Source organism: Prionailurus viverrinus, chromosome D3 (assembly GCF_022837055.1).
Source record: "Prionailurus viverrinus isolate Anna chromosome D3, UM_Priviv_1.0, whole genome shotgun sequence".
In the NCBI taxonomy this organism is placed as follows: Eukaryota; Metazoa; Chordata; class Mammalia; order Carnivora; family Felidae; genus Prionailurus; species Prionailurus viverrinus.
In genome coordinates this window covers 23,086,825-23,110,536 of record NC_062572.1, presented here as the reverse complement: position 1 = coordinate 23,110,536, position 23,712 = coordinate 23,086,825, and the positions used below count along the sequence as shown (strand labels likewise).

General features: G+C 41.6%; 2 protein-coding genes and 1 long non-coding RNA gene across 7 annotated transcripts in view; 2 read left to right on the top strand and 1 right to left on the bottom strand.

Annotated features, from left to right (window-relative positions):
- The window catches only part of MORC2 (MORC family CW-type zinc finger 2), a 40,952-nt gene extending 37,605 nt beyond the window's left edge, over positions 1–3,347 (bottom strand). For 4 of the 5 annotated variants that reach the window (XM_047827705.1, XM_047827706.1, XM_047827707.1 and 1 more), the window contains exon 1: positions 2,080–3,347. In XM_047827705.1, the coding sequence (XP_047683661.1) occupies positions 2,080–2,147 (68 nt within the window). In that variant the 5' untranslated portion in view covers positions 2,148–3,347. The remainder of the gene's footprint in view (positions 1–2,079) is intronic. The other variant, XM_047827708.1, reaches the window with a different exon arrangement.
- A 272-nt stretch (positions 3,348–3,619) lies between these two features.
- TUG1 (taurine up-regulated 1) lies at positions 3,620–8,007 on the top strand (the record flags this gene model as incomplete). The annotated part of the gene is made up of 2 exons (XM_047828291.1): positions 3,620–6,024; positions 7,191–8,007. A coding segment is annotated over one exon (465 nt), but the record flags the coding sequence as incomplete, so codon positions are not given.
- A 2,839-nt stretch (positions 8,008–10,846) lies between these two features.
- On the top strand, positions 10,847–13,556 carry LOC125149093 (uncharacterized). The gene is made up of 2 exons (XR_007145805.1): positions 10,847–11,733; positions 12,240–13,556. It is a non-coding gene; the product is annotated as an uncharacterized LOC125149093 (long non-coding RNA).
- The last annotated feature ends 10,156 nt before the right edge of the window (positions 13,557–23,712 follow it).

The window sequence follows — 23,712 nt, the reverse complement described above, 5'->3', positions numbered from 1 at the left end:
GGAAAATTTAAACATTTGTTTCCTCTAGAAATGAATAAATAAATAAATCTTCAAACTGGTTACAAACCAACTTATCTTGGTATTCCAGGGTTCATATTTTCTTCTGGCAGGATTAGATACATCCTAAAGTATACAACTTCAAAGGTGTGATCCAGATTAAAAAATCTAGAGCTTCCAAAATGATACATTCAACCCTCAAATGTTCATGCAAGCAGGTGGTTCCAACTCAATATGGGAAAGTCAAATTCACAGAGAATTCTCCAGTTGTATTTTAAACAAGTGACTTAACTAGAATTTTATTCTATACCTTAGCTCTGTTCACCTATTGTTAATAAGTCATAAAATGGCAATATAAGAGTATTCCAGAACCTCAAATTAAAAAAATTGAGATAAACTAAAATTGAATAGACTTTCAAAGTAGGAAGTAAACCCTTTGCTTTATAAGAAAACAAGCCCTTAAAAGTATACTCGACTAGAGTTAGTACTGCCTGATAGCTAAAAACACTAACCATTATAGCCAGGTAAAACTTATTGCCTTAAATCTTGATGCCTTAAACCTGCCACTTAGCAGATGTGTAACTTCTGGCATGTTACTCTGAGCCCAGTTTCCTCAAATGCAAAATAGGAATAATCCTTACTCCAGCAAGGTTACTATAAGGATTATTTTACACGTTTAAAAGTGACTGGCAAGAAGCAATTAACTGTTGTTACTATTATTATCAAAAAAGTCTTTGGGGAAGCTCTTCCAAGATTATCATATAGTCTTGTCATTCCAAATTTGGCCCCTCATTCCACAATTCAGAACTGAAGTAACCAATTATTAAATACAATCACCGGTGAACATCTAAGTGGCCTTCAAATGCTTGTTCTTAAACACAATTCAAATATAAAAAAGGATACTGAGGGTCTTGCCCAAGACGTTATTAATTAGCTAAATAAGCATCACCAACCTATCTAAGTGGGCTTCAGATTCATCTTCCGTAGCATGAGACTTCGCCTCTCAGGCTCTACAGTACCTACTCTAAAACCAGTTCTAGTTCACTAATAAGCTTCCTAAACAAAAAATAAAACCAGACTATCACCATTTGGCAATTCACTACTCAAAATTTTTATTTCCTTGATAGGAAAAAAAGCAAAAAAAAAATTACAGACGTCATAACATGTTGCCCTTTCCCATAAAAAGCTAAAAATTATTTTACTGTTACTAGATGTTTGAAGTCTATATCATCTCAACCCTCAAAGCGGTTCTTCAGATCTCTGAGCCATTCATGTAGCTGCTCATCACCTCTGCAGATACTAAAATGGTAGAATACTTACCTTCATCTCAAAAGTGATGAATGAATGTATTAGAACACTAAGTAGTTATGACCCCACTGAATTACTTCCAAGAGGGTGGCATTAACAGTTAACCCTGAAACATTCCAGATCAACACGGAATAATGATAATCTCCTCATGAGCTCGAACATAAACACCATATGTGTTCTGTGATTTGCACACATTTTGGGGAAAGGCTACTTAAATTATGGGTTTAAACAAGTTGCTATTTTCTGCCTAGCACATAAAAATTTCATTGGAATTAGGGACGAATTGCCCAGGAAGATAAGGCCAACTGTTTGCTGAAAACAAAAATTAGTAATTTCTTCTCACAAGTTGTCATTTAAAGATCTTCATTCTTTTCTTTTTCTTGTTAGGAAAAAAAAGACTTGTTATAACCCAACTGTTTTGGCTGTTGTCGCTAAAAAGAAAGTTGATATGAGAATAGTCCAACTCCTGCGGATCCAAAGAACAGCACTTGTTTGATTCCTATCAAACACTTGAATCAAACACCTCAATATATTGACTTCAAATAACTAAAATTTGCATTTGATCAAATAAATTTTGATCCAACAAATGAAGATCGTATTCTTCTGGATTAGCAACAAATATCTCACTTATCTCAGTTCTTCAATACAGAGCTCAAGACTCATCCAGTGATACATCCCAAAAAGTAAAAAAAGCAGAATTTTCTGGGAAAATGATTTTCGTATTATCAAGGAATGAGTTATCAGTGACCTCAGTGGCACCTAAAGGATACTTACGAATTTGTATGTAGATATTCAAAGGTTAGCTGAGCTCGATTCAGACTGCTGTAATTTGTGAAAGCCATGAGTGCGGTGAGGTCTCCAGTCCTTCACCCACTAACTGGGAACTATAACTTTATAATGGAATAGATTTTCCAGGATTCCTCCCAGTAAAGGTTTGGTTAAGTCTGTGCTCCTTACTGTTAAACAAGGTTAACTGGTGTCTATCCAAAATATATTGAAAGAGATGTCTAAAACTACAATTGATCTCTCCAAGCTTTTTTATCTTCGTAATGACTATGATGTAATATTCTGAAAAAAACTATGTCATAGATTTGTAGTCTTAAGCTTTAGTTTAAGTTGCGATAGTTCAAGGAGTCGAATGTGGACGGTCTTGGAGTAGACAGTATTGGACTTGAGAGGTTTTATTACTGCTCCATCTTCACGTTCTTCGAGCTTTTTTGTTCCTCTAAATTTCCGGCCAGGAAATTTATCAATCCGGAAAGCTACCAACTTCTGTCATAAAACTGGACAGCCACCCATGTCTTCACCAAAGATCCTGTGATTCTTAAAGAGGCCCCAGGCTGGCGGCCACGAAGTCGACTGAGTGCATATGGCGTTAGTTCCCGCTTCACCACCTCCCAACTGAAGTCTCCTAATCGCTGACGGCGATTTCCGTTTCGAAAGCCCAGAACAGACCTAGCTTGTGGTCCCGTCGCAATCTCCTCAGGGTAGTGGGTCAAATTACCTCACAATGACCCACAAAAACGCCTCAGAATTGACCCGCCCAAATCACCTCAGGCGGGCAGCGCCCCTCCCCCACTTCCCTCAGACAGAGGCCTCCGGCTCTCAAGCCCTTCCAGGGCCTCAGTCCCGAGGCCGCCGCCTCCTCCTCCTCACAGAGAGGAGTTAGTCCCAGCTTTCAAGGCCCGGATCGAGGGCAGGGTGGCGAGCGCAGCACCCGACCCGGCGTTGCCGGGTGCTCAAAGCTGCCTTTGTCCCTCCCCACGGAATTGGAACCCAACAACCGCAGCGCGCTCTTGGAACCATGTGCTGCCTCCGCCTCCGCCGCTGCCGCCGCCGCCGCGAGACCAGCCGCCCACGCGCCGCGCTGGATGAGATGACAGGACTCAACACCACAGAATTCGTTGTTTATAGGTGTTCTGCCGCCGCTGCCGCAGCCGCCACAGCCACCTCTGCCACTGCTTTGTCTCCGCTAGAGCACACAACCCGAGCCACCTCGCGCACTCCCCGACGCCCCAAGCCCCCGAGGCCTCCGCGGTGCATTAGGCCAATCACAGAGCCACAGCTCCTCCCGCCCCCGCCCTGATGCGACGCCTCCTGATTGGTGGGTAGCGTGTCTCCACGTGACCGGATCTTGTTAGCCGGGCCCGCCCCTGTCACGTGAGAGCGCGCGCCTCTCTTCCTGCTTTCATGACCCTCTCCGCCATTTAAAGAAACAGTACCGGGGGCGGGCCGAGCGACGCAGCCGGGACGGTAGCTGCGGCGCGGACCGGAGGAGCCATCTTGTCTCGTCGCCGGGGAGTCAGGCCCCTAACTCGAAGACGCCCTGGCGCGCCCTCCCCCCCTCCCCGGTCTGGTAGGGCGAAGGAGCGGGCGCGCGGTCGATCGAGCGATCGGTTGGCGGCTCTTTCTCCTGCTCTGGCATCCAGCTCTTGGGGCGCAGGCCCGGCCGCCGCGGCGCGCGCCCGGTGGCCGTTGGCGCTCGCGCCGCGTCTTTCTTCTCGTACGCAGAACTCGGGCGGCGGCCTATGCGTTTGCGATTCGACGAGGAGTCGTCCGGGTGGTTGGCGGCGGCGGGCAGCTGCTCCGCCCCGCTCCCGGGGAGGCGGCGGCGGCGGGATTTGGCGCGGCCGGGGAGGCGGGGGTGGCCGGGGCCGGCGTGGAGGCCTGGCGCCACCCTTCGGGGCCTGCAAGGACCCAGTTGGGGGGGCAAGAAGGGGCTGGGGGATGGTTGGTGGTGGGCTTTCTACTTTGTCTTTTCCTCCTCATGCCCCCTTAGTGAGGGGGGGGAGCTTTGGCGGCAGCTCCGGGGCGGGGAGACAAGCCCCGGAGTCGGAAGAGCTGGGTTTGCTTCCGGGCCTAGCCACCAGCTGGCCGAGTGACTTTAGGCAAATCACTCTGTAATTTGTCAGCGCCTCAGTTTCCTCCTCTGCCTATCAATGTTTGTAGGGTTGAAAGCGCTTTGTAAACTATAAAGCGTCGGTGTACGTAAGGGATGATTATTGTTTGTAATGGGGTTTTTTTTGAGTTGTAAGAAAAGTTAGCAATTGCCCAGTTCTTGGATTTTGAACCTGGGAACCTTGGATTGGAGTTGGAAGCCCCCAAGTTCCCCCGAAATTGTATGCAGAAATAGTGGGAGTGTGCATTTGGGGGAATGAGGATCCATCGCCAGCAAGTTTTCAAAAGGGGGCTGTGACCCAGAAGAGTTAAGAACTACAATTCCGTAATGCCACGAGGAGGAAACTGAGGCCTAGATGTCATTTGGGACCCTTCACAACCGATTTGAAGCCCCTGTTAGGATCCCTGGGATATGTGAGCTGTTTCTATGCATAATGGATATTTGGGGTAACAACACTCCACTGCTTGGCTTCTATTCTGAGTCCTTTCCTTTTACCATGGGGTGCCTGAACGCTGGCTGACGTGTATGGTATGGTTTATGGCACCCAATATAAAGCAGCTGAAACTAGAAATGGATGTGTTCCCTACTATCGAGAAACCTATTTAATCCTTGGCCCAGCAACTCTTGTTTTTCTGCTGCTTATACTGGTGCCTGACTACCTTTCCCTTTCATTGACCATTTTCCACGACCATGGTTCCCATCCATTACTTGCTTCTATTGTATATCTTTAGTCTCTGCGGTTGGTAGTGAGCAGGCTTATTTTTAAATGGTGCTGCCGAGTCCAGCTAATTAATGGTGCAGGTGGATTTTTAGCAAGCTGGCTCACTGGAACAGACTAAACCAGGCATGGAATTCTTGAAGATGTTTGGGGGCTTATCTTTATTAATTGAAGGTTAGCATTCTCTGAAATTTTGTTATGACTTTGGCTGAACTTCAAAATCAGTAGATTTGGAAGTGTTTCAGTGCTTACTTTTTTCCTGGCCTGCTTTGTATTCTATTTGCTTGCAAGTGTGTTACTAAGATGGCCAAGATGCCAGTTATTGCTTCTTTGTTAATTGTCAGCTGCTTTTATCAAATTCCAGGCCGTTATCCAGCAAACACTATAGAAATGTTTGAACAGTTGTATTTCAAACATTTTCTCTTTGTGGAGTGGTGCTTACCAGTGGTACAGCTCTAAGCAAGTGAACATAAATACATATAAGTGTATTTCGTCTGGTTAGGTGTTCACCTGTTTTGTTATTTCATACAAATGTCTGAGAAAATCAATTGACTATTCCTTTTACGTAAAGGGCAGAGACAAATGATCTCACTTCCAGAGAAAGGACTGTTGTAGAGAAAAATGTGTTGGTCTTTTAGCTCCTTTGTTGTTATCTGGATGTACCTCAAAAGAATCTTAAGACTGTGGTGATCTTATAAGATGCTTTCCTCAGGAGAAAAGAGGAAAAAAAAACAACTGGAACTCAAAGCTTGAAATTCTGTAACAAAACATGAGATGTCCAGGATAGGAGGCCGAAAAGATTTCACTACAGTGTTCTGCACTAGCTGCAGCAGATGCTTTTCTGTGTAGCCACGGCATGGACTCCAGATTTCCAGATTTTCAAGAACTGCACCTGGGACCTGAAGAGCTTGTCAGGATGTGACAGGGACTCTGGAGCTGAACATACTTGTTTTTGAATCTGGGGGCTGTTGACCTTGATTTGAGAAGAGACAACAATGGAGCAAGCACTGCCACCAGCGCTATTACTGGGAATTTGAAGACCTGAGTCTCTGCCAGAGCTTCATTGCAAGTTCTAGTGACGCTCCATCCAAAGTGAACTACGGTACTTGCTATTTTCCAAAATGCCTTATTCTTACATCTCTGCACTTACGTTCATGCTCTCTTCTCTACCCTGGAATGCTCTCCTCTGGTTCTTCACCTGTCAGAACAATGCCATTTCTTCAATATTCAAGTCAGATATTCTCTTCTTCATGAGTCTCCCTAACTTTATCTTTTTTTTTTTTTTTGAGTATTATATCATGTTGTTTACCTTTTAGCTCTCTATGCAGAGCATACCTCGTAGTCATTTGCAAGCATTTGCTCTCTTTCCAGATAGTAAGCCCTTGAAAGCAAAGGCTTTGTTTTAAGAGTCTTTGCTGCACATACTGCTATATGTAATGAAGCATTTCATAGAAAGGAGTAATTTAGAGACTAGGCTATCTCAGAATAAACATTTAGTAAGCATTTGTTTAATTGCTGTGTGGTTATCTAATTACTCTTGATTAGGCAAAAGATCACTAGTATGGGCCATGTTTCTTTCTGTGTTTCATGTATTTCTTTTTTTTAATTCTAAGTTTTAAAAGATTTAGGGAGCCCTCAAACATGGAAGAGAAACTGATACGTTGCATAGGGTATTTAACAGAAGGATGCAAAGAACAGTGCCTTATTTCCCAAGTACCTTATTCTCTACCACTCAAGATGGCATCTTGTTAAAATGAAAGTAAAAGCTTTTGAAAGCGCAAGGTCCTGAAATAATTTGAGCAAGGCATTGGAAAAGGAAGAAGGACAAAATCTAGGTTCGTGTTCTATGTAAATTTAAATTCAGTTCTTGTGCTATCCATGGAGCCACTTCTTCCCCCTCCCCCCCCATCAACCACTGCCCAACAGCCTGAATACAGTCACATTACTCCCCCAGAATATGAGACTTAAGGCAGTTCCTTGTTTGCTGCTTTCCTAAGACAGTTTGTTCTCAAGAGTCAGGAAGCAGTCCCTGACAGAGAACTGTTTCTGTTCTTATCATCACTAATTGTTAATCAGAAGGCTTTTTAAAAAAAAATTATTATTATTCCCCATTTTCCCATCTGTCAGCTTTTTAGCTAGGCTTACTGAGAATTAGTACCCATCCAGCAGCTGATAATCCTGACAGTAGACCCACTCTAGTGTTAGGAGTCCTGTGTTTGTAATTCTGTGCATTTGTTATCTTACCTGTTTTGTTCCTATCCCTTCCAGTCCTGTGCCTCCTGATGGCTGAGTGTTCACCTGGACCTTCTGACCACCTTCCTTGTACTGTTCCATCAGCCTATAGATCTGGTACCTGGATTTTTGCCCATGGTGATTCCTTCACCTTACTGCTGAAGAAGACACCATTCCAGTGGACCATGGTGATCCAAGAGGCATTCAACCATCATGATGTGGCCTTCATCTCCACTCCTGTCCTGTTCTACCCAGATTCAGCACAGCCCTTTATAGTGAAGTCAAACTATTCAAGCCAGATAGCTGAAGCTATTTTATCACAGCAAAAGGCCCAGTTTGTTCCATGAGTGTGCATTTCGTTTCTTCAATTAAAGCCTTCAGAGACACATAATAAATTTGGACCAGGGGATTTTTAGTTATCAACACTGAAGAATGGTAACATCTTTCAAGAACGACGTTGGATCATACCCCACAATTTCAAATGATTGAAATTCGTGAAGTGTCTAGGGTCCTATCCAGATCACGGGACCCTATTCTTTTTCCACTTCAAGTCTGTAGTAGCCTACTGAATAGAAAGCAGATATTCTGACCAGCAGATACTGGAATAAAAACAAAGGCACAGTGAACTCAGCATCTTTGGGATTACTCAGGAACCAGAACTTTTCACACAAATGTAAGAAATTCTACCAAGGAATCCCCGTATCTAACAGCATCTCACAAAGCTCCAATCAGATTCCAGAAAAGGCCTCTTGATACATCCAGGTAGAACCTATCATGGTAATCCCTTATGTTTATATAGCACTTTATAGTTTCAAAGCACTTTTACATGCATAAATCTCAATTATCAAAACAACACAATAGATTATAACTTCTTTTTGCAAATGAGGAAATTGAAGTTTAAAGGTTATCCAAGGTGACATAGCTACAAAGTGATAAAGGTCAGGCCTTCTGACTCCCAGTCCAGTTCTCTCCATGGAATTAATTTAGCCTCTACTTTACCTGCAGTGTTAAAATGACTGGAGTTTGGTAACCCCAGAAAAGTTTCCCACTTCCTGATCTGGTGCCCTCAGTCAGTCAGGATGTCATAAGTGTAATTTTATGATGGCTCCATCTAAGCCAGAATTTTATGGCACTACCCCTAAGGTTTAAGAGCAGACTGTCTCCTTAGTGGTAGATTTATCCAGTCAACATGGCACATGGTCATCTGACAGACTACACAACATGAAACACAAAGCTACTTCTAGATCCGTTGTTCACATAGTCTTCTCACATTCCCAAATGGCCTGATTGGAAATCCCTTTTCATGTTTTGTTCTTTGTAAAATTTTTAAAAAAGTTTTATTAGTACTCTTGGACACTGAGATCTTATCTAAGGTCTTCTGTCCCTCAAAATTTACTTAAAATGGATCGTCCATTTCTTTAGAGCAGTGCTGTTCACATATGTGTATGTATGCATGTATATGATGCATGCATACAACATCTATATGTAGAGCTTGTGTAGTCTTGTAAGGTGGTAAAATACGTGTTCCCTTCCCAATTGAGTGTAGCATATTAAAGGATCTCAGAAGACTTGCAACAAAGAGCCTCATTGAGATATTTAGCCTAGTGTGTAGGAAGTTTAATCAAGGACAGACTGTTCTTTTGGGAGCATTCCTTTTAATAGAGAAACTGCTTTGGAGCAGTATAGCCAGTGCTTCCTGATTGCCCTGAAGATTCAGGAGTAAATGGAATCTTTGAAACCACCACCCTCTTTTCTTACTTTTATCAATAACTGCTTGAATTTGTATGTCTTTATCATCTGAGAGTCCTAAATCTTGACCGTTACCTCTTATTTTCTGTGAAAGGAACCTCTAGAAGGTTTGTGGGGATATGTGGGAAGAGAATGGGGAAAAGTTTATTTTGCCCCCAAATTGGTTGAATTCCATGACATTTAACAACATATTTTCCTGTCCCTAAAATTGTGCTGTAAACCTAGTTTAAGGGCATTGTATCTCAGGTGGGTGAGGAGATTGGGAAGGGAAGGGAGGAGGAAAAGGATGGTGGGAGAAAAGGGGGAGGAGAATAATATTTTCATAGAATTTGAGTTGTGGCCCATTGAGATCTTCAAAGATCTTGAAGAGAAGTCATCTAGCCATGGACTTGGGATAATACTTGCAAAGAAATGAAAGCATTTTGCAGCTGTATGCTGACTGCAAAAATCCCAGTGCTATTGTCACTTAAAACCAATAGCCCTGTTCACTGATAGTCACAAACCCAATTTGAGGCAATCAGAATTTATAGCAGAGTTGAATGTTAACTTCATCATTCTGTAATGTGGTCCGTATTAAGGAAAGAATGAATAGGAAAACACCTTGGCTTACCACAGGCTTTGCTCACAGTTTCTGGTTTCTGTGACCTATTTTTTGTATTTCAGCATTTTGTGAACAACTTATTCTTAGATCATTGGTTTTCCAAAGGCTTTGTGACCATGAAGCCCTTTCAATGAAAACTATGTGGAAGCCCAGAATAAAAGAGAAGCTGCTGTAGATGAAGCAGGAGTGGGGGGCCTGAAACCTGCCACAAGCATCTTCCTTTACCACCATGGTGACCCCTAAGGAGACTTCTTTACAACACCTAGAATTCTTCAGAACACAGTTTGAAAACCACTGCCCTAGACAACATGTGCAACCTGAATGGCATTCTGATCTGTACCTCTACCCAACCCAGTCCATGTTCAGTCGATGCTGCACATTCTTAGGAATGCTTACTGTGGGCAAAGTCAGAAAAGTGCAAGAAGATGGGCATATCTTTGCCACCCCAGGGTAGTCAAGTGGGCTGAAAGTGGTATCAAATGGACCTAGATTAACAGCCCTGTACCCCCAGATGGATTTCAAATGAGTGATTCCTGGCATTCAATATAGTTAGAGAGCAATGCATATGTACTCTACACTGACACACTCCCTTACCCAACTTCTATCACAAACACCACATGCTCTAGTGGTACTTGAAATACATAACTTTGAAGTCTTGATCTCCTTGGATACCTGAATCGCCAGGTATTGAAGCTGGTACTAAAGTTGATGATGCCTCGTTGAGGCCATATAAGACCAACTTGTACATTGGACCTCCCATCATCAGCCATGGTACTCTACTTCGTGTGCAAGGGATAACCATTAACTATGAAAGCAGAACTGAAATTCTGGCAACATTACCTAAAAAGGTACCTGGTTATTCATGTTATTCTCAAAACTGCAAGTCACTATGACTCAACCAGTGGCAGTTACACTGCTCCTTGGTTTTTATTCAGTTTAACTGCTGTTTCCAGGATAAATGAGGTAATAACCTTAAAAACCAAAATTTCCTCCATCACTGGCATATCTGCTCCAAAATTATGAATATTCTGCTCTAACTACAGGTAACATCTGGTCCACAAGAGACAATTTTTGAACATCCTCTGATGTATGTGATTTTTTTTTTTTTTTTTTTTTTTTTAAATTTTTTTTTTTTCAACATTTATTTATTTTTGGGACAGAGAGAGACAGAGCATGAATGGGGGAGGGGCAGAGAGAGAGGGAGACACAGAATCGGAAGCAGGCTCCAGGCCCTGAGCCATCAGCCCAGAGCCTGACGCGGGGCTCGAACTCACGGACCGCGAGATCGTGACCTGGCTGAAGTCGGACGCTCAACCGACTGCGCCACCCAGGCGCCCCTGATGTATGTGATTTTAAATGTGACCCTTTGGAAGATTTTCTTCTAACCAATGAGAGATGTTCTTTTATGCTGGACCTTTTGATGTCAGGTACCATCAACTACAGGTGTTAGGATTATTTGGAGGTAGACCTTTTGACCAGGCCATGGAGCTTGCTTGCTGGGCATCTCAAGTTGCATATCTACCTTTTTGCTGAAAATGTAGACTGACTTGAAAAAAAATCTACAAAGCCTGCAGCTAAGAATTTTATCAGTAGACTCAAGAGCTTCCTGCAGCTTCTTCCTAATGTCACAAGACCACAGTGTCTTGTCCTTGTGGATATTTTAATGGAATTTCATCTGTCTCAATATTGTTTTACACTGATTCAGAGTGGCTGACTTCATTCCTTGCTATGAGATACTCTCAGGCATTAAGACACTTTTATCTGTTTCTGCAGGATGGATTCAATTCATGAACTCCCAGACCAGATCATGTCAAACAAGTAGACTTCGATTTTTGTCATGAGAAAAATCTCATTCTCTTACTTCACAGTCTACTTAAGGGGCAGCTGTCCTCAACTACTTTAATGAATGCACTGGTTAAATGTTGGGAATGATTTCTTTGTATCTTTGTCTCTTACTCTTTAGACTAACCCTGATTACATGACTCTGTCTACAAATCATCAAACAAGGCCTGCACATCCTCAACTAATAAAAAATCTAATGACTAGCTGCTTGTATATACAACTATTGTTTGTTAATAAGAAGTTATCTACAGACTCCATTTTTCTACTACCTTCAAAACATCAGCTCAATTTTCTCTTTCTCCTGTACATTACAGAAAAAGACATTGGTCTACACTGCCAGTCATTCCCTTTAATCCGGTCAAATGCAGTCAAAATGAGGGGCTTAAGGTGAGGATGATCATCTGTTCAAGAGTCTAATATGCTCTGTGTATAAGAATTGATAGTTGAAAATGCAGAAAGCCTAAAACTGAAACCTAGGATCTTACTTACTATCTCCCTGCTTCAGATCTCAATATAAGTCTCAGCAGCACCACCCACCAATCTAAGGCCTTGTTTTTAAGCTGATTCTCAGAGATGGACTGAGTTTCAGAAGGTGGAGACTTGATTACCAAAGAGAGTAGGGCCAACCTTGATGAATCTGGCTCTCCCAACCTTGTCATTCCCAGATGTAGCATAGACTCCTCAACAGAACCTCAAGTCTGAATTGAGAATATAGCCTTCTACTGAGCTGAAAGTTCCTGGGCAGATAAACAGGAAAATTAAAGCTGCTATTCCTGACTGGCCCTTTAAGATCAGAAAATGGTATCCAGAGTCAACCCTATGGAATAACCCTGGAGGACTCAGGGTAAAAGCTAATTTACAGAGCTTTGATATTAATCTGCCCATTCTTCCAGATCACATCCTGGCTATTGGTGTGGCTAGCCCTGCTGAAGGTACTCTATTTACCTGTTTACCTGACTCAGCCCTCGTCTGCCTTTTTTGACACGTTGCAATCAGACTGGCTGTGCTTGAGAAGACTACAACTGGTATCAGCCTATCTTACACCCAGTTCCACCAGGGAATTTTGAACAGAAGCAACCTGCACCTCACCTCCCCCCCAGCCCCCAGGACTTACTATTCATAACTGGAAGGACCATGCTATGTACTCCTTGACCAGCAGCCTTTTTGTTTGTTCGTTTTGTTTTGTTTTTAATGCAGAGTAAGCCTCTATGCCTATATATATTTGATCATTTTCAGCACCTGAGATCCTTTCCACCCAATCTGGAGTACAGCAGATTACAAGCTCTGTCCATTCCTCTCTTCTGCAATAATACAGAGATGACAGAAATGTTCCAGTTCAACTTGGCGAAAGACTAAAGAAACACAAGAGCTTTCCACTGAACTTAAAATTTACCACTGACTTCAGTAGTCTCACAGAACTATTTGCCAGTGGGAGGCTAGTTGTCCTGCTTCATGTCAGCAAGATGGTTGGGCTGTCAGATTCATGGCCACTGAGTTTTACTTTTATTGAAACTTTATTGCATCATCCAAAGTATGCTATTGGATATGATTATTCCATTCAAATGGATTACAAGCTTCCTGAGTACAGGACAAACTTACTCATGACGTTTTTTCAGAATTCTTTTATTGTCAAGAAAGTAACAATGCCAGCTGTTACTGAACACAGACTAAACTTTTTTAGTATCTGGTCTTATCATTGGCATCAGTTGTTTTTGATTGACCAGCATTCATTCCATCTCATTGTAACAACTCTGATGTTTCTTGGAACCACTTCCCTGTTTCTAGTCCACATGGTTCAAACAGTCTGGCCTAACTTTAAGCTTCTTGGGTGGACATGTAATTCAGACCTGATCAATCAGCATGGTCCACCTCCTTCACCATAGTAATTGGTTCTGGAATGGCCGTGTGATTCAAGCTGGTCCAGTGATACTCAGCCCTAGGAGTTTTACTGAACTGTGGAGGAGAGGCTCAGGAGCTCTCTTTACTGAGATTGCTTGACTTTGTAGTATGAAAAGTTCTAACCAACAGGGCCCACCCTATCAAATGAGCCAGAGAATGAAGCCAGTGCAAAGGAAAGCAGAGCCAAATGATGGAGAGACTTGAGTCCTGATGACAATGTTTATGCCCCTGGATCCAACCGTGCCTGAAGCTAGTTTATCCCTATGGACTTTTCAGTTATGTGAGCCAATAAATACCCTTTTTTGCTTTAAGTTACTTTGAGTTGGGTTTCTATTGTTTAAAATTGAGTCAGCCCTGACTAAATACTATCTACCAATATCAAAACTTGACAAATCCAAATATTTATTAAACTAGAGGTCATGGCCACACTGAAATTTATTTTCCATGCCAGAAGATAAAGTGAAACAAGAAGTGACAATGTTTAAGTTACTACAGAAGCATAAAAATTACGTGGTAGAAAAATATAGAGGAAAACCTAAGTGTTTATCCATAAAGGATTGTTGAATAATATATGGTTCAGCCATATAAGGAAATCTACATGTCTGTTAAAATTAATAAAGTACATGTATTGTGTATGGACATGGGAAAATGGCCATGATACATTAAGTGAAACTATCAATAGAAAAATGTATAGTGTGAACTCACTTAAAAATTTGTGTTTATGATGCATAGAAAAGTCTACTAATGGCTTTCTTCGAATAGTGTAGATTACATGAGACTTTCAACTTTATACATTTCTGTATTTGAATATTTTACACTACTCACATTACTTTTAAACTTTATTTAAAATAAAAGAATTTTAAAAATTAAATTTATTGCTTATTGTTTGACTCTGGCAAGTTACTTACCACCAAGCCTATTTTGTCAAATAATATAAAATACCTATCTTCATGTTAGTGAATATTTAGATAAATATATTCATCATCCAGTACTGAAACTGACAAGGTCATTGTACCTTGTTTGAGGAACTCAGAATTCAGTAATTTTTTTTTTTAATTATCTAAGCCTATCTCTTTAAATGAGTGTATTTGGACTATCAGGATATCATAGTATCAGTGTTCATCAGTGATTACCAGTTCTTAACTGATATTGATCTACTAAGGCTTATTGCAGTGTTCACACTGGGTAGGTAGAAGGAGAGAAAAAATCACATTTTCTTTGAAATCCTTGATTATTCTTAACCTCACTACAGTCAAGTTCAATAGTGGCCTTTTTATTGCAAAGTCCAGTACATGTACCTCTTCCGTGAACTTCCAGCAGACTGCTCCCAACACACCTTGGCACTCTTTTTTCCCTTAGGTGTTGTGACATTTCTCATTTTCTTCCTGCCTTTCTGGCTATGCTCCACTGTAGATATTTTCTTCTCCCCATCATTTAAATATTAGTATAATGGTCATCCATTGATTTTTGCCTCCCCTGAGTCATTTCTCCTTTCCTTTAGTGATAGATCCCCACTTTTCTTTGGGATGACTTTTGAGTCTTAGGTGACCCAAAATCAGGAGCCGGGTCATTCTAATGGTAGTGTTCCAAGGAAACTCTATCAGAATTGGTGCAAAGACATCCCTCTTGGTTCCCTGGTTCCTGTTGTCAAGGCCCAGCTATCCCAAGTTTTACTTTGATTTTTATAGACCCCCATGTATCCATAAAATATGTTCCCTTTTCATTTGTTAGCTAAAGCAGGTTTGTATTGCTTGCATCCAAATTACTGAATGATAACAGGAATTGATACCAGGGAATTAAGCTTCAGACCCTGAGGAACATGGAAGATCTGGAACTGAGACTGAAATACAAGCAGCAAAAACTTGCTCTGTGTCCCAGGGTGGGGGAAATGAGCAATTCTTATTGGCAAAGGAGCCAGTACAGGTACTTCCCCCTTGTCATTTGGAAGCATGTGCCTAGTGACAGCAAAATTTGGATAACCAGGTAGCTGTTGACAATAGAACAATTTTAAATGGATAAGAAAGCTGTTCTACTGGCAGTGTCTTTTCACTAATGTATACAGGTGTGTTGGTGATGGTTAAATATGCCAGCAGATGCATAAGTTGTACATTTCAAGGCACACCTTAGTTTAATAACTGAAGGAGACTATCACCCAGAAATCTTAGGTTTGACACTGAATGTGATACATGGAAATTATTTTTAAGTTCTCTCCTGGGGGAGAAGAATCCATTTTCTACAGTATATTTAATGGAAACATTTATAAAATTATTCATGTTGAAGAATGCATGTTCTGGACAGCCAAAGGATGTAACATAATGGACAGCTATATTCATCTGCCCAGTGCCTTTTTCCTCCTTTGAAAGCAGCACTTCACCTTCCCTTTGGGAAACTGCCCTTCTCCCATGCTACCAGAAAATAATTTGTAAGGGGCATATGAGTTCATGTTACTGAGACTTCCTCAGTTGCCCAGATTTCCTGATTTTCTTGAATGTTAAGCTTCTCTAATTCTTGGGAACTGCCTTATTATATCCTTCCAATAAATTCCATTGGCCGTACAGGCTGTTACATATGGCTGCGAAAGATATCCCTGTATAACTATATGCAGAGGCCCTTGTAGCCAGGGTCAATTTTTGTTGCTTACAGTCAGAGAACCCCAAGTGAATCAGTGCCCCTCCTATGTCTTGGGCTTCCTTGCCCTACTCTGAAAAATCTCAATTTCCATGGCTTTGGTGTCTAACTATATGTTGATAACTTCCAAAGTCCTATTTTCAGCCCAGATGCATTTCCTGAGCTCTAGATCTGAAAGTCCACCTGGCATTTGGATGTCCCTCTGCTTGATGAACACACAGATACTTCACACTGACCCCATCATTTTCCCCCTCAAAATCTGCTCTTCTAGTGTTCTGTTCTTGATAAATGGCACCACCCATTTATCTGTTTCTCAAACCAGAACACAGGAATTATTCTTGTCATTTTCTTCTCCCCTGTCACCCCAGACATCCCTGTTAGTCATTAAACTCTCTTGGTGTATCATGTAAATAAATATACCTTAAAACTGTCTGCTTCTATCATCCTTGTCCAATGTATCTATTGCTAGGACTACTGTGATGCCATTCTAGTGTCACTGTCTCTGCTGTTGTCCTACTATAGTCTGTTCTTTACAGAGCAGCTGGAGTAATCTTTGATACCCAGATCTGATTGAGTCACTCCCTGCCTAAAACCTTTTAATGGTTCTCCAGTTGTTTCAGAATAAAATCTCAATTTTTATTCTGGAACTTTATCCATGTTTACAAGGCTTTTTGTTATCTTAACTCAAGCCTTTTATCTTTCACCACTTGAAACAGGAACAGCTCAACTTCATATATTGGAGTTTCCTATAATATTTCATATGAAAAAAGGATTCCATGTGGTTTCTTTTAGTTTTTATTTATTTATTTATTTATTTTTGAGAGAGACAGAGCACAGCAGGGGAGGGGCAGAGAGAGAGAGGGAGACACAGAATCCAAAGCAGGCTCCAGGTTCTGAGCTGTCAGCACAGAGCCTGACACGGGGCTCAAACCCAAGAACTGCAAGATTATGACCTGAGCCAGTCAGACACTTAACTGACCACCCAGGATTCCATGTATGTAAAGAGAAGATTCCATTAAAAGAATAAAATCAAAACCCATTGGTATTCAGAACTACCCAATTGGGGCACCTGGGTGGCTCAGTTGGTTAAGCATCTGACTTCAGCTCAGGTCATGCTCTCAGTCTATGAGTTTGAGCCCCACTTCGAACCTGTGCTGACAGCTCAGAGTCTGGAGCCTGCTTCAGATTCTCTCTCTCTCTCTCTCTCTCTCTCTGCCCCTCCCCCATTCGTGCTCTGTCTCTCTCCTAAAAATAAACATTAAAAGACTAAAAAAAAAAAAAACTACCCAATTGATTACCTATTTCTGTGAATACTATATTTTCTTCCAAATATCTCTTTCCATGAAGTTTCTAAATTAAATATCATATGTTACTACTATATAGAACTACAGTAAATGCCTAAAACGCAACCAAATCCCTGACTCAAAAGATACACAATGCCAGAGGGACTACAAATTTAAATGCTAAAATGAAATATTGGAAGCATTTTTAGGAGACTTTGTAATCTTATGATGGGGAATCATAAGCAAAACAAAATCTAGAAGCCCTCAAGGAAATTATAGACATATTTGACTACATGAGCAACTTTGGGGAGAACAAGTCTTGGTTCTATAAAAGACACCTGACAGATGGGAAAAATTTTCCAACACAAGTGACAGAAATAGAATTAATATCCCTAGTATACAGAGAATTCCTACGTATTGATTACTACAAAACAGTCATCCCAATAGCAATGCAAGAAATCTAAAAGATCAATAATTATCACTAACCATTTATTTAGAACTTGCTATGCGGTAGACATTGTTTCACTTTACAAGTATTATTTACCCTTGGAGATAGGTAATGTCCTTATTTTACAGCTACGAAAACAGGCTCAGAGGAGTAAAGTAACTTGCCCAAGTCATACAATAGGTGGTCCCACGTCTTGAGCTATGACACAAACCCAAGTAATTCGACTCTTGAGTCCATGCTTCAAACCATTATTCTCTCTGGCATTTCAATAAGCATATGAAAGCGGATCAAGTGTACACTTGGTCAGTGAAATGTAAATCAAAACCCAGTACCATTGGTCACCTGCCAATCAGATGCAAAATTTAAAAGAACAATGATCAGTGCTGGCAATAATTAGGATAAATGACAACTTTGTACATTGTTGGTGCGAATGTGGATTGTTCCAGTCTTTTAAAATAATCTGGCCATATCAATTACAATTTTTAAATGCATCTTTTAACCTAGCAGTCCCACTTTGAAAAACTGTCTCAAAGAACTAAAAGCACTGAGATACAAGGACATCAGTAGGAGACATTAGCTGCAACACAGCCTGTGGTAACAGAAAAATGGAAACAATTTGAGAGTCCATCAAAGGGGAATGGTTGAATCATTTATAGAACAGCCACGCTCTGGAGTATTATGGTGCTGTATAAAAGAATAAGTGAGATTTCTAGCTCTTGTGGCATGTCCATGATATGTTTAAGTGAAAAGACAAAGTTACAGAATAATGTATATCGTGAGCCCCTTTTTGTGAAAACAAAACCTACAAATGTCTCAGTGAATAAATGATCATGAAAGAAAGGTGGACACACAGCAGACTATTAGGTGTAAACTGAAGAGTTTGAAGAAATTTAGTACTTTCTACATATTGGCATTGTTTCACTAGTTGTGGGAAATATATGCCTTTTTAAAATAAAAAACGAACTTCTTTCTAAGAAATAATATATATATATTTTTTTAATTTTTAACGTTTATTTATTTTAGACAGAGAGAGACAGAACGTGAGTGGGAGAGGGGAAGAGAAAGAGAAAGAGACACAGAATCCAAAACAGGCTCCAAGCTGTAAGCACAGAGCCTAAGGTGGGGCTTAAACCCGGGAACAGCGAGATGATGACCTAGGCTGAAGTCAGATGCTTAATCACCTGAGCCACCCAGGCACCCCAATTTAAATATATTTTTTAAAGAAGTAATTAAATTGCAACTGGACATTTTGTAATTAAAATATGCTAATCGAAGAATGATCATCAAAGGGCAACAAAGAATATGGTTAGTTACATTTTACATATTTAGGGTTGCTTTTTGAACGTGCTTGGTTTCCAAGTGACAGGTCCTTAGCCTTTGGATAGGCCACTCTGTGCAACAAAGAGCTGTTCATTAAGGTGCCACGTTCTAAGATTGGTTGTCTCCTTGTGTCTGTTCTGCCCAGAATAAACACATTTCCCAGCCTCCTTTGCTTGTAGGTATAGCCCACTGACTACATTTTAGCCAATAGGGCATGAGCAACTGCTGCAACTTGTCCATAAAAGAATGTGTGCCCATCTCTTCCTTCCATTCTGCTGACTGCAATGTGGGCTTGGCGGCTGGAACTTGAGCATGTCATAGACTATGAAGGAGAAGGAGCTGTGTGTGAATGGTGATGGAGCAATAAGCTAGAAGGAGCTTAGGTTTGTGATGAATACGGAGCCACCATATGCCTGAACTGTTTACCTCTGGGCTTTGTTTATAAGAAAAGCTTCTATCCTCTTTACCTAATTGGTACTTGAGGGTTTCTCTCCTTCACAGCTGAACCTAATCTGCCCACAAATACTTTGATGGGAATATTTCTTAGTACCTTCTCAGTCCATCTGTTCTAATTTTTATGCTACCGAAGCAATCTGCCCCCTAGCTGGACTGACAAAAAGTGCAGTGCCCTAGGTGGATGACTGGTCAGGTCAAGAACTAGGCTGTGTCTCCCATCATAATCAGTTGCTTTATTAGCCAGGTGCCCATTCTTTATGCTCCCGGAGTTCCCACTGCTGTGGACATCTATTGCTTTTGTATTCTCATTATCCATCGCCACTTCTTTTGAATTTCCCTCCAGGACTTTTTGTATGCTAACTACCCCTGGCTCCAGGGTGAGCACATAACCAAGACTTACTGACCAGAGCCCAGCAGCCCCTTGATCAGGGTATTTACGTAAGGGATGAACACATGATCTAAGCCAAACCAATCGTATAGAAACTAGAAGTTAATTCTGAGAGGTGAGAGGATGGGGGCGGGGGTGTTTAAACAATGGAGAAAGGCATTTCTTTTTGTTTTGGATCCACCAAATTAAGAACTGTAAGGCTATCAGTCTGGTACTGCTGGTAACCATCTTGCTACCTTAAGGAGACTGCCTGAGAATGGAACATGCACAGGGGCCTAAGAAAGAGCATCCTCAAAGATATTGTCCCCCCAGGGTCCAGCCATTCCTGAAGCTAAACTAACCCTGGCCTTTTTTTGCAAGCCAGTAAATCCAACTTTCACCTATTTCATTTGAGTTGTCTTCTCTTTTCATGAAATGGACAAAGTCCTAACTAAGCCATCCCATTTCAATTTATTACCAGCACCTGACATGTAATGTTTAGAAAATATTATGAGATCAGTCCATAAGAGGCAGAAACTTAGAACCTGTTAACTCCAGTAGATTGAGCCACAGAAGTTTCTGCGTTGGCAGAACTGAAGATACTGGCAAGCTGCTTAACCTCTCTGAGCCAATTTCTTTATTCATAAAAGGAAGAATAGCAACAGTCCCAATCTCAAAGAATGTGAGGATTGGGACACACAGTACTGAGCACAGTGCCTGGCACCCAATAAGCCCTTAGTAAATGGCAGTTGTTGTTAGTAGTAACATTAAGGCAACAATAGCCTGGAAGCCTCTCAGCTCAGCCAGCCAGCCATTCCCCTGCCATCTTTTTAATCTCAACTTGCCAGTGTCAATGGCATACATGCCATCATATTCAATCTCTTTTATAAGAAAAATCAATTCCTTATTTGCCCTATCACTCTTGGGAGTGCTGGTGGCAGCAAAACATGTCACATTCCATTTCTCTTGTGGGCTGAGGTCCTTGGATGCCACCCATGCCAGCTGGCCTGTTAGAAAATGTGGCAGAAAGCCTGGATTAAGGAGGCTCAATTCTCATTGATAGAAACATGTTCTTCCTCATCTGTCAGAGCAGGTGGCCAATCTGGGCATGCTCCAGACAGATGAGTGGCTCACCACTTCACTGTCACATTGAGACTCAGCACTCCCAACTGCTCCTCGTTTAAAACAACAACAACAACAACAAGCAGGTTTAAGTCACAGTTAAGAATCCTGATCATTCACACCAACAAGAATAAAAGGTATTTTTCTGTTTTCTGTTCAGGTATAATTCTGACTATCCCAGAAGACCTATGGCTTTATCCCAGGTTGCCATCCTGGACTGCCAGGACTTCGAATCTTAAGGAAAGTAGCTGAAATCAGACCTAGTCATTAGGTCAGGGAAAATTGGCCAAAGCCAAATTTCATCAAGTGGCAAGCACTGAGGGGCCTCGGGAAGCCCCAGGCTTGTTATTGTCATTCTCCTGGGGCAAAAGCAACAGAACAGAAACATCCAGCTACGTTTGCCTGACTCAATGCCAGGCTTCTTTGGACAAGAACTCTGATTTCTCAAGTTCAGAAGATGTCTGGGACTGTCTGGATTTGGGGAGAAAATAGTTTTCCCAGAGAAGGTATTCAACTTCAGATGCTGTTTTAGATGGTCCAGGACTCTGGAGATATACACAGATCAGGGCTTCAAAGACTGCGGAGTTGGTGGGAGGGAGGGAGAGGATGATAGGAGGACCATCAAGCCCACTTCACTCTTACCACAAAGATTTCCTGACATGGTCAAAAGATAATGACTACAGTCCTCAAGATGGTGTTAACTTCTGTCCCATCTTCAGAACACATTGCCTGTAGCGTACTATGAATTAACATGTTTAAATCCTTTGGTTGCATTGTGACCAGCACAATTATGCTGAAGTATATTGTTGTGTGTATGTTACAAAATTCATTTTACAATGTGATCAGTTATACCACAAATTTTGAAAAGTTTATGACAAAACAAGCATGAAATTAGAGTCCAAGGCCACCCACACATATCTGCCGCCATCACCACTGAGCTGAGACAGCCCAGAAAGCCATCCCAAAGGCAGGGCTCAGCTGGGGTCTCCATGAAAGGCAGCCTGTGGCAGGAGACCATCAAACCTCCTGTGGTCCCTACAGAGGATCTAAGTAATTACATGGCTTCTTCCTATCACTCCCTGCCCCAAAGCAAAACCCCTAGCCACTCTGAGATATTTCATTTTCTCTAATGATGGGAAATCTTTCAGTAATCAAAAGTAAATGTGGAAAATTTCAAGAAACCTCAAGTCTATAAAAGCAGGCATCCTTGGCCTTGGCTGACAAGCAAGTTGATACCAAGTTTTTTTTAGCGCTTCGCCAAATGGATTGCTGTTTCCTCGGGCCTTGGGCACCCAAAAAGGGAACGAGGGCTCAGGCTATATTTATGGCTCTTTGCCTAGATACCTCTCCCAGTCCCCTCTTTTAAGCAAAGAGCCCCACTCTAATCATATTTTGTCCTCCAGAGCCAGACCTTGCCTATTTGGACCTGTTTTATGATAAGTAGGTACTTTTGGCTTTACTTTCTGTGCTTGTCCTTGGGCCTAAGGGGGAGAAGCAGAACCTGCTTGTTCCCCCTCCCTTGCTTCTCTCATTCTGGTCTATCTTCCACTTAGAAAATTTGAGTCAAGCTTCCATGTTCCTCACATATGGGCCTTTCAAGAAACCAACTTCCTTTTACACATCTCTGTGTACCAAGTTGATATGGAGAAGATCCTCACATACTGTCCCCAACTCTGGTTCTCCCCCTTTTCCTAATCCTATTGTGTCCACCTTCTATCCCTACCTTGTGAAATTTTTTATGGAGGAGGGTGCTCAAGATATATAGAGACATAAGAAAAATGGCTGTAAGAAATTTGAAAACTATATGCAGGTTACTACTATGAACTTGAGTCAAAATGTGGTGTTACAGGTCCAGTTACATAATTTGTGGACCCCAGTGCAAAATGAAAAGACAAAGGCCCTTGTTCAAAAATTATTAAGAATTTCAAGATGGCTCAGGGTGCCTAGGTAGCTCAGTTGGGTAAACCATCTGACTCTTGATTTCAGCTCAGGTAATGATCTCACAGTTTGTGAGTTTGAGCCCCATGTTGGGCTCTACACTGACAGCACAGAGCCTGCTTGGGATTCTCTCCCTCTCTCTCTGTCCCTCCCCCCCACAAAAATAAATAAATAAATAAACATTTTTTTAAAAAAAGAATTTCAAGATGGCAGCAGCAGAGCATTAAGCCAATGTGAGGCCCTCCTGAGCACAGGACTCTTCTAAGTATGGGGTCCTAAATATGCATGCAGGCCCCATGCCCAGGAATCTGGTTCTGGTGGTATATTTCTCTCAAATACCCTTTGGTTAACAGCCTGAAACACATCCATGCCACTCAGTCTGCCAATTCTGGCCAGCATTTGGTATATCAATATTATAATATGTACTAGTAATTATCATTTATTAGTGCTAAGAATGGAACTAAGCCCTTTGCCTGTTAACTCAGTTAATACTCAGAATATTCTAGTCATTACAGAGGAGGAAAACCTGAGTCACTCATCTTGTAGGTGGTCTTCTACTCAGATTTCTAACCAAAACCCCATCCTCTAAATGACAGATCTCTTTCAGCCTGGAAATCAGTGGGACCCATGGTGGTGGATAAATAACAGAGGTAAGAGTTTTATAGGCATTCAAACCAGGAGATTTTCACATAATAGAATAATAACTTTCATTTAAGAAAAAACCTTTAGTTCGTGCCAGGTGCTGTGCTCTGCAGTTTACACCATCATCTAATTTGACACCTTTCTGGTGTGAGTTTTATTCCCTAGCCCTAGTGCAAAAAGTTCCTTAAGTCTTTATCTCTCTATAGGTCGTTTAATACTGCCCTGAGTCAGCTTGCCCACATACAGCCCCACCCCAGCCATGG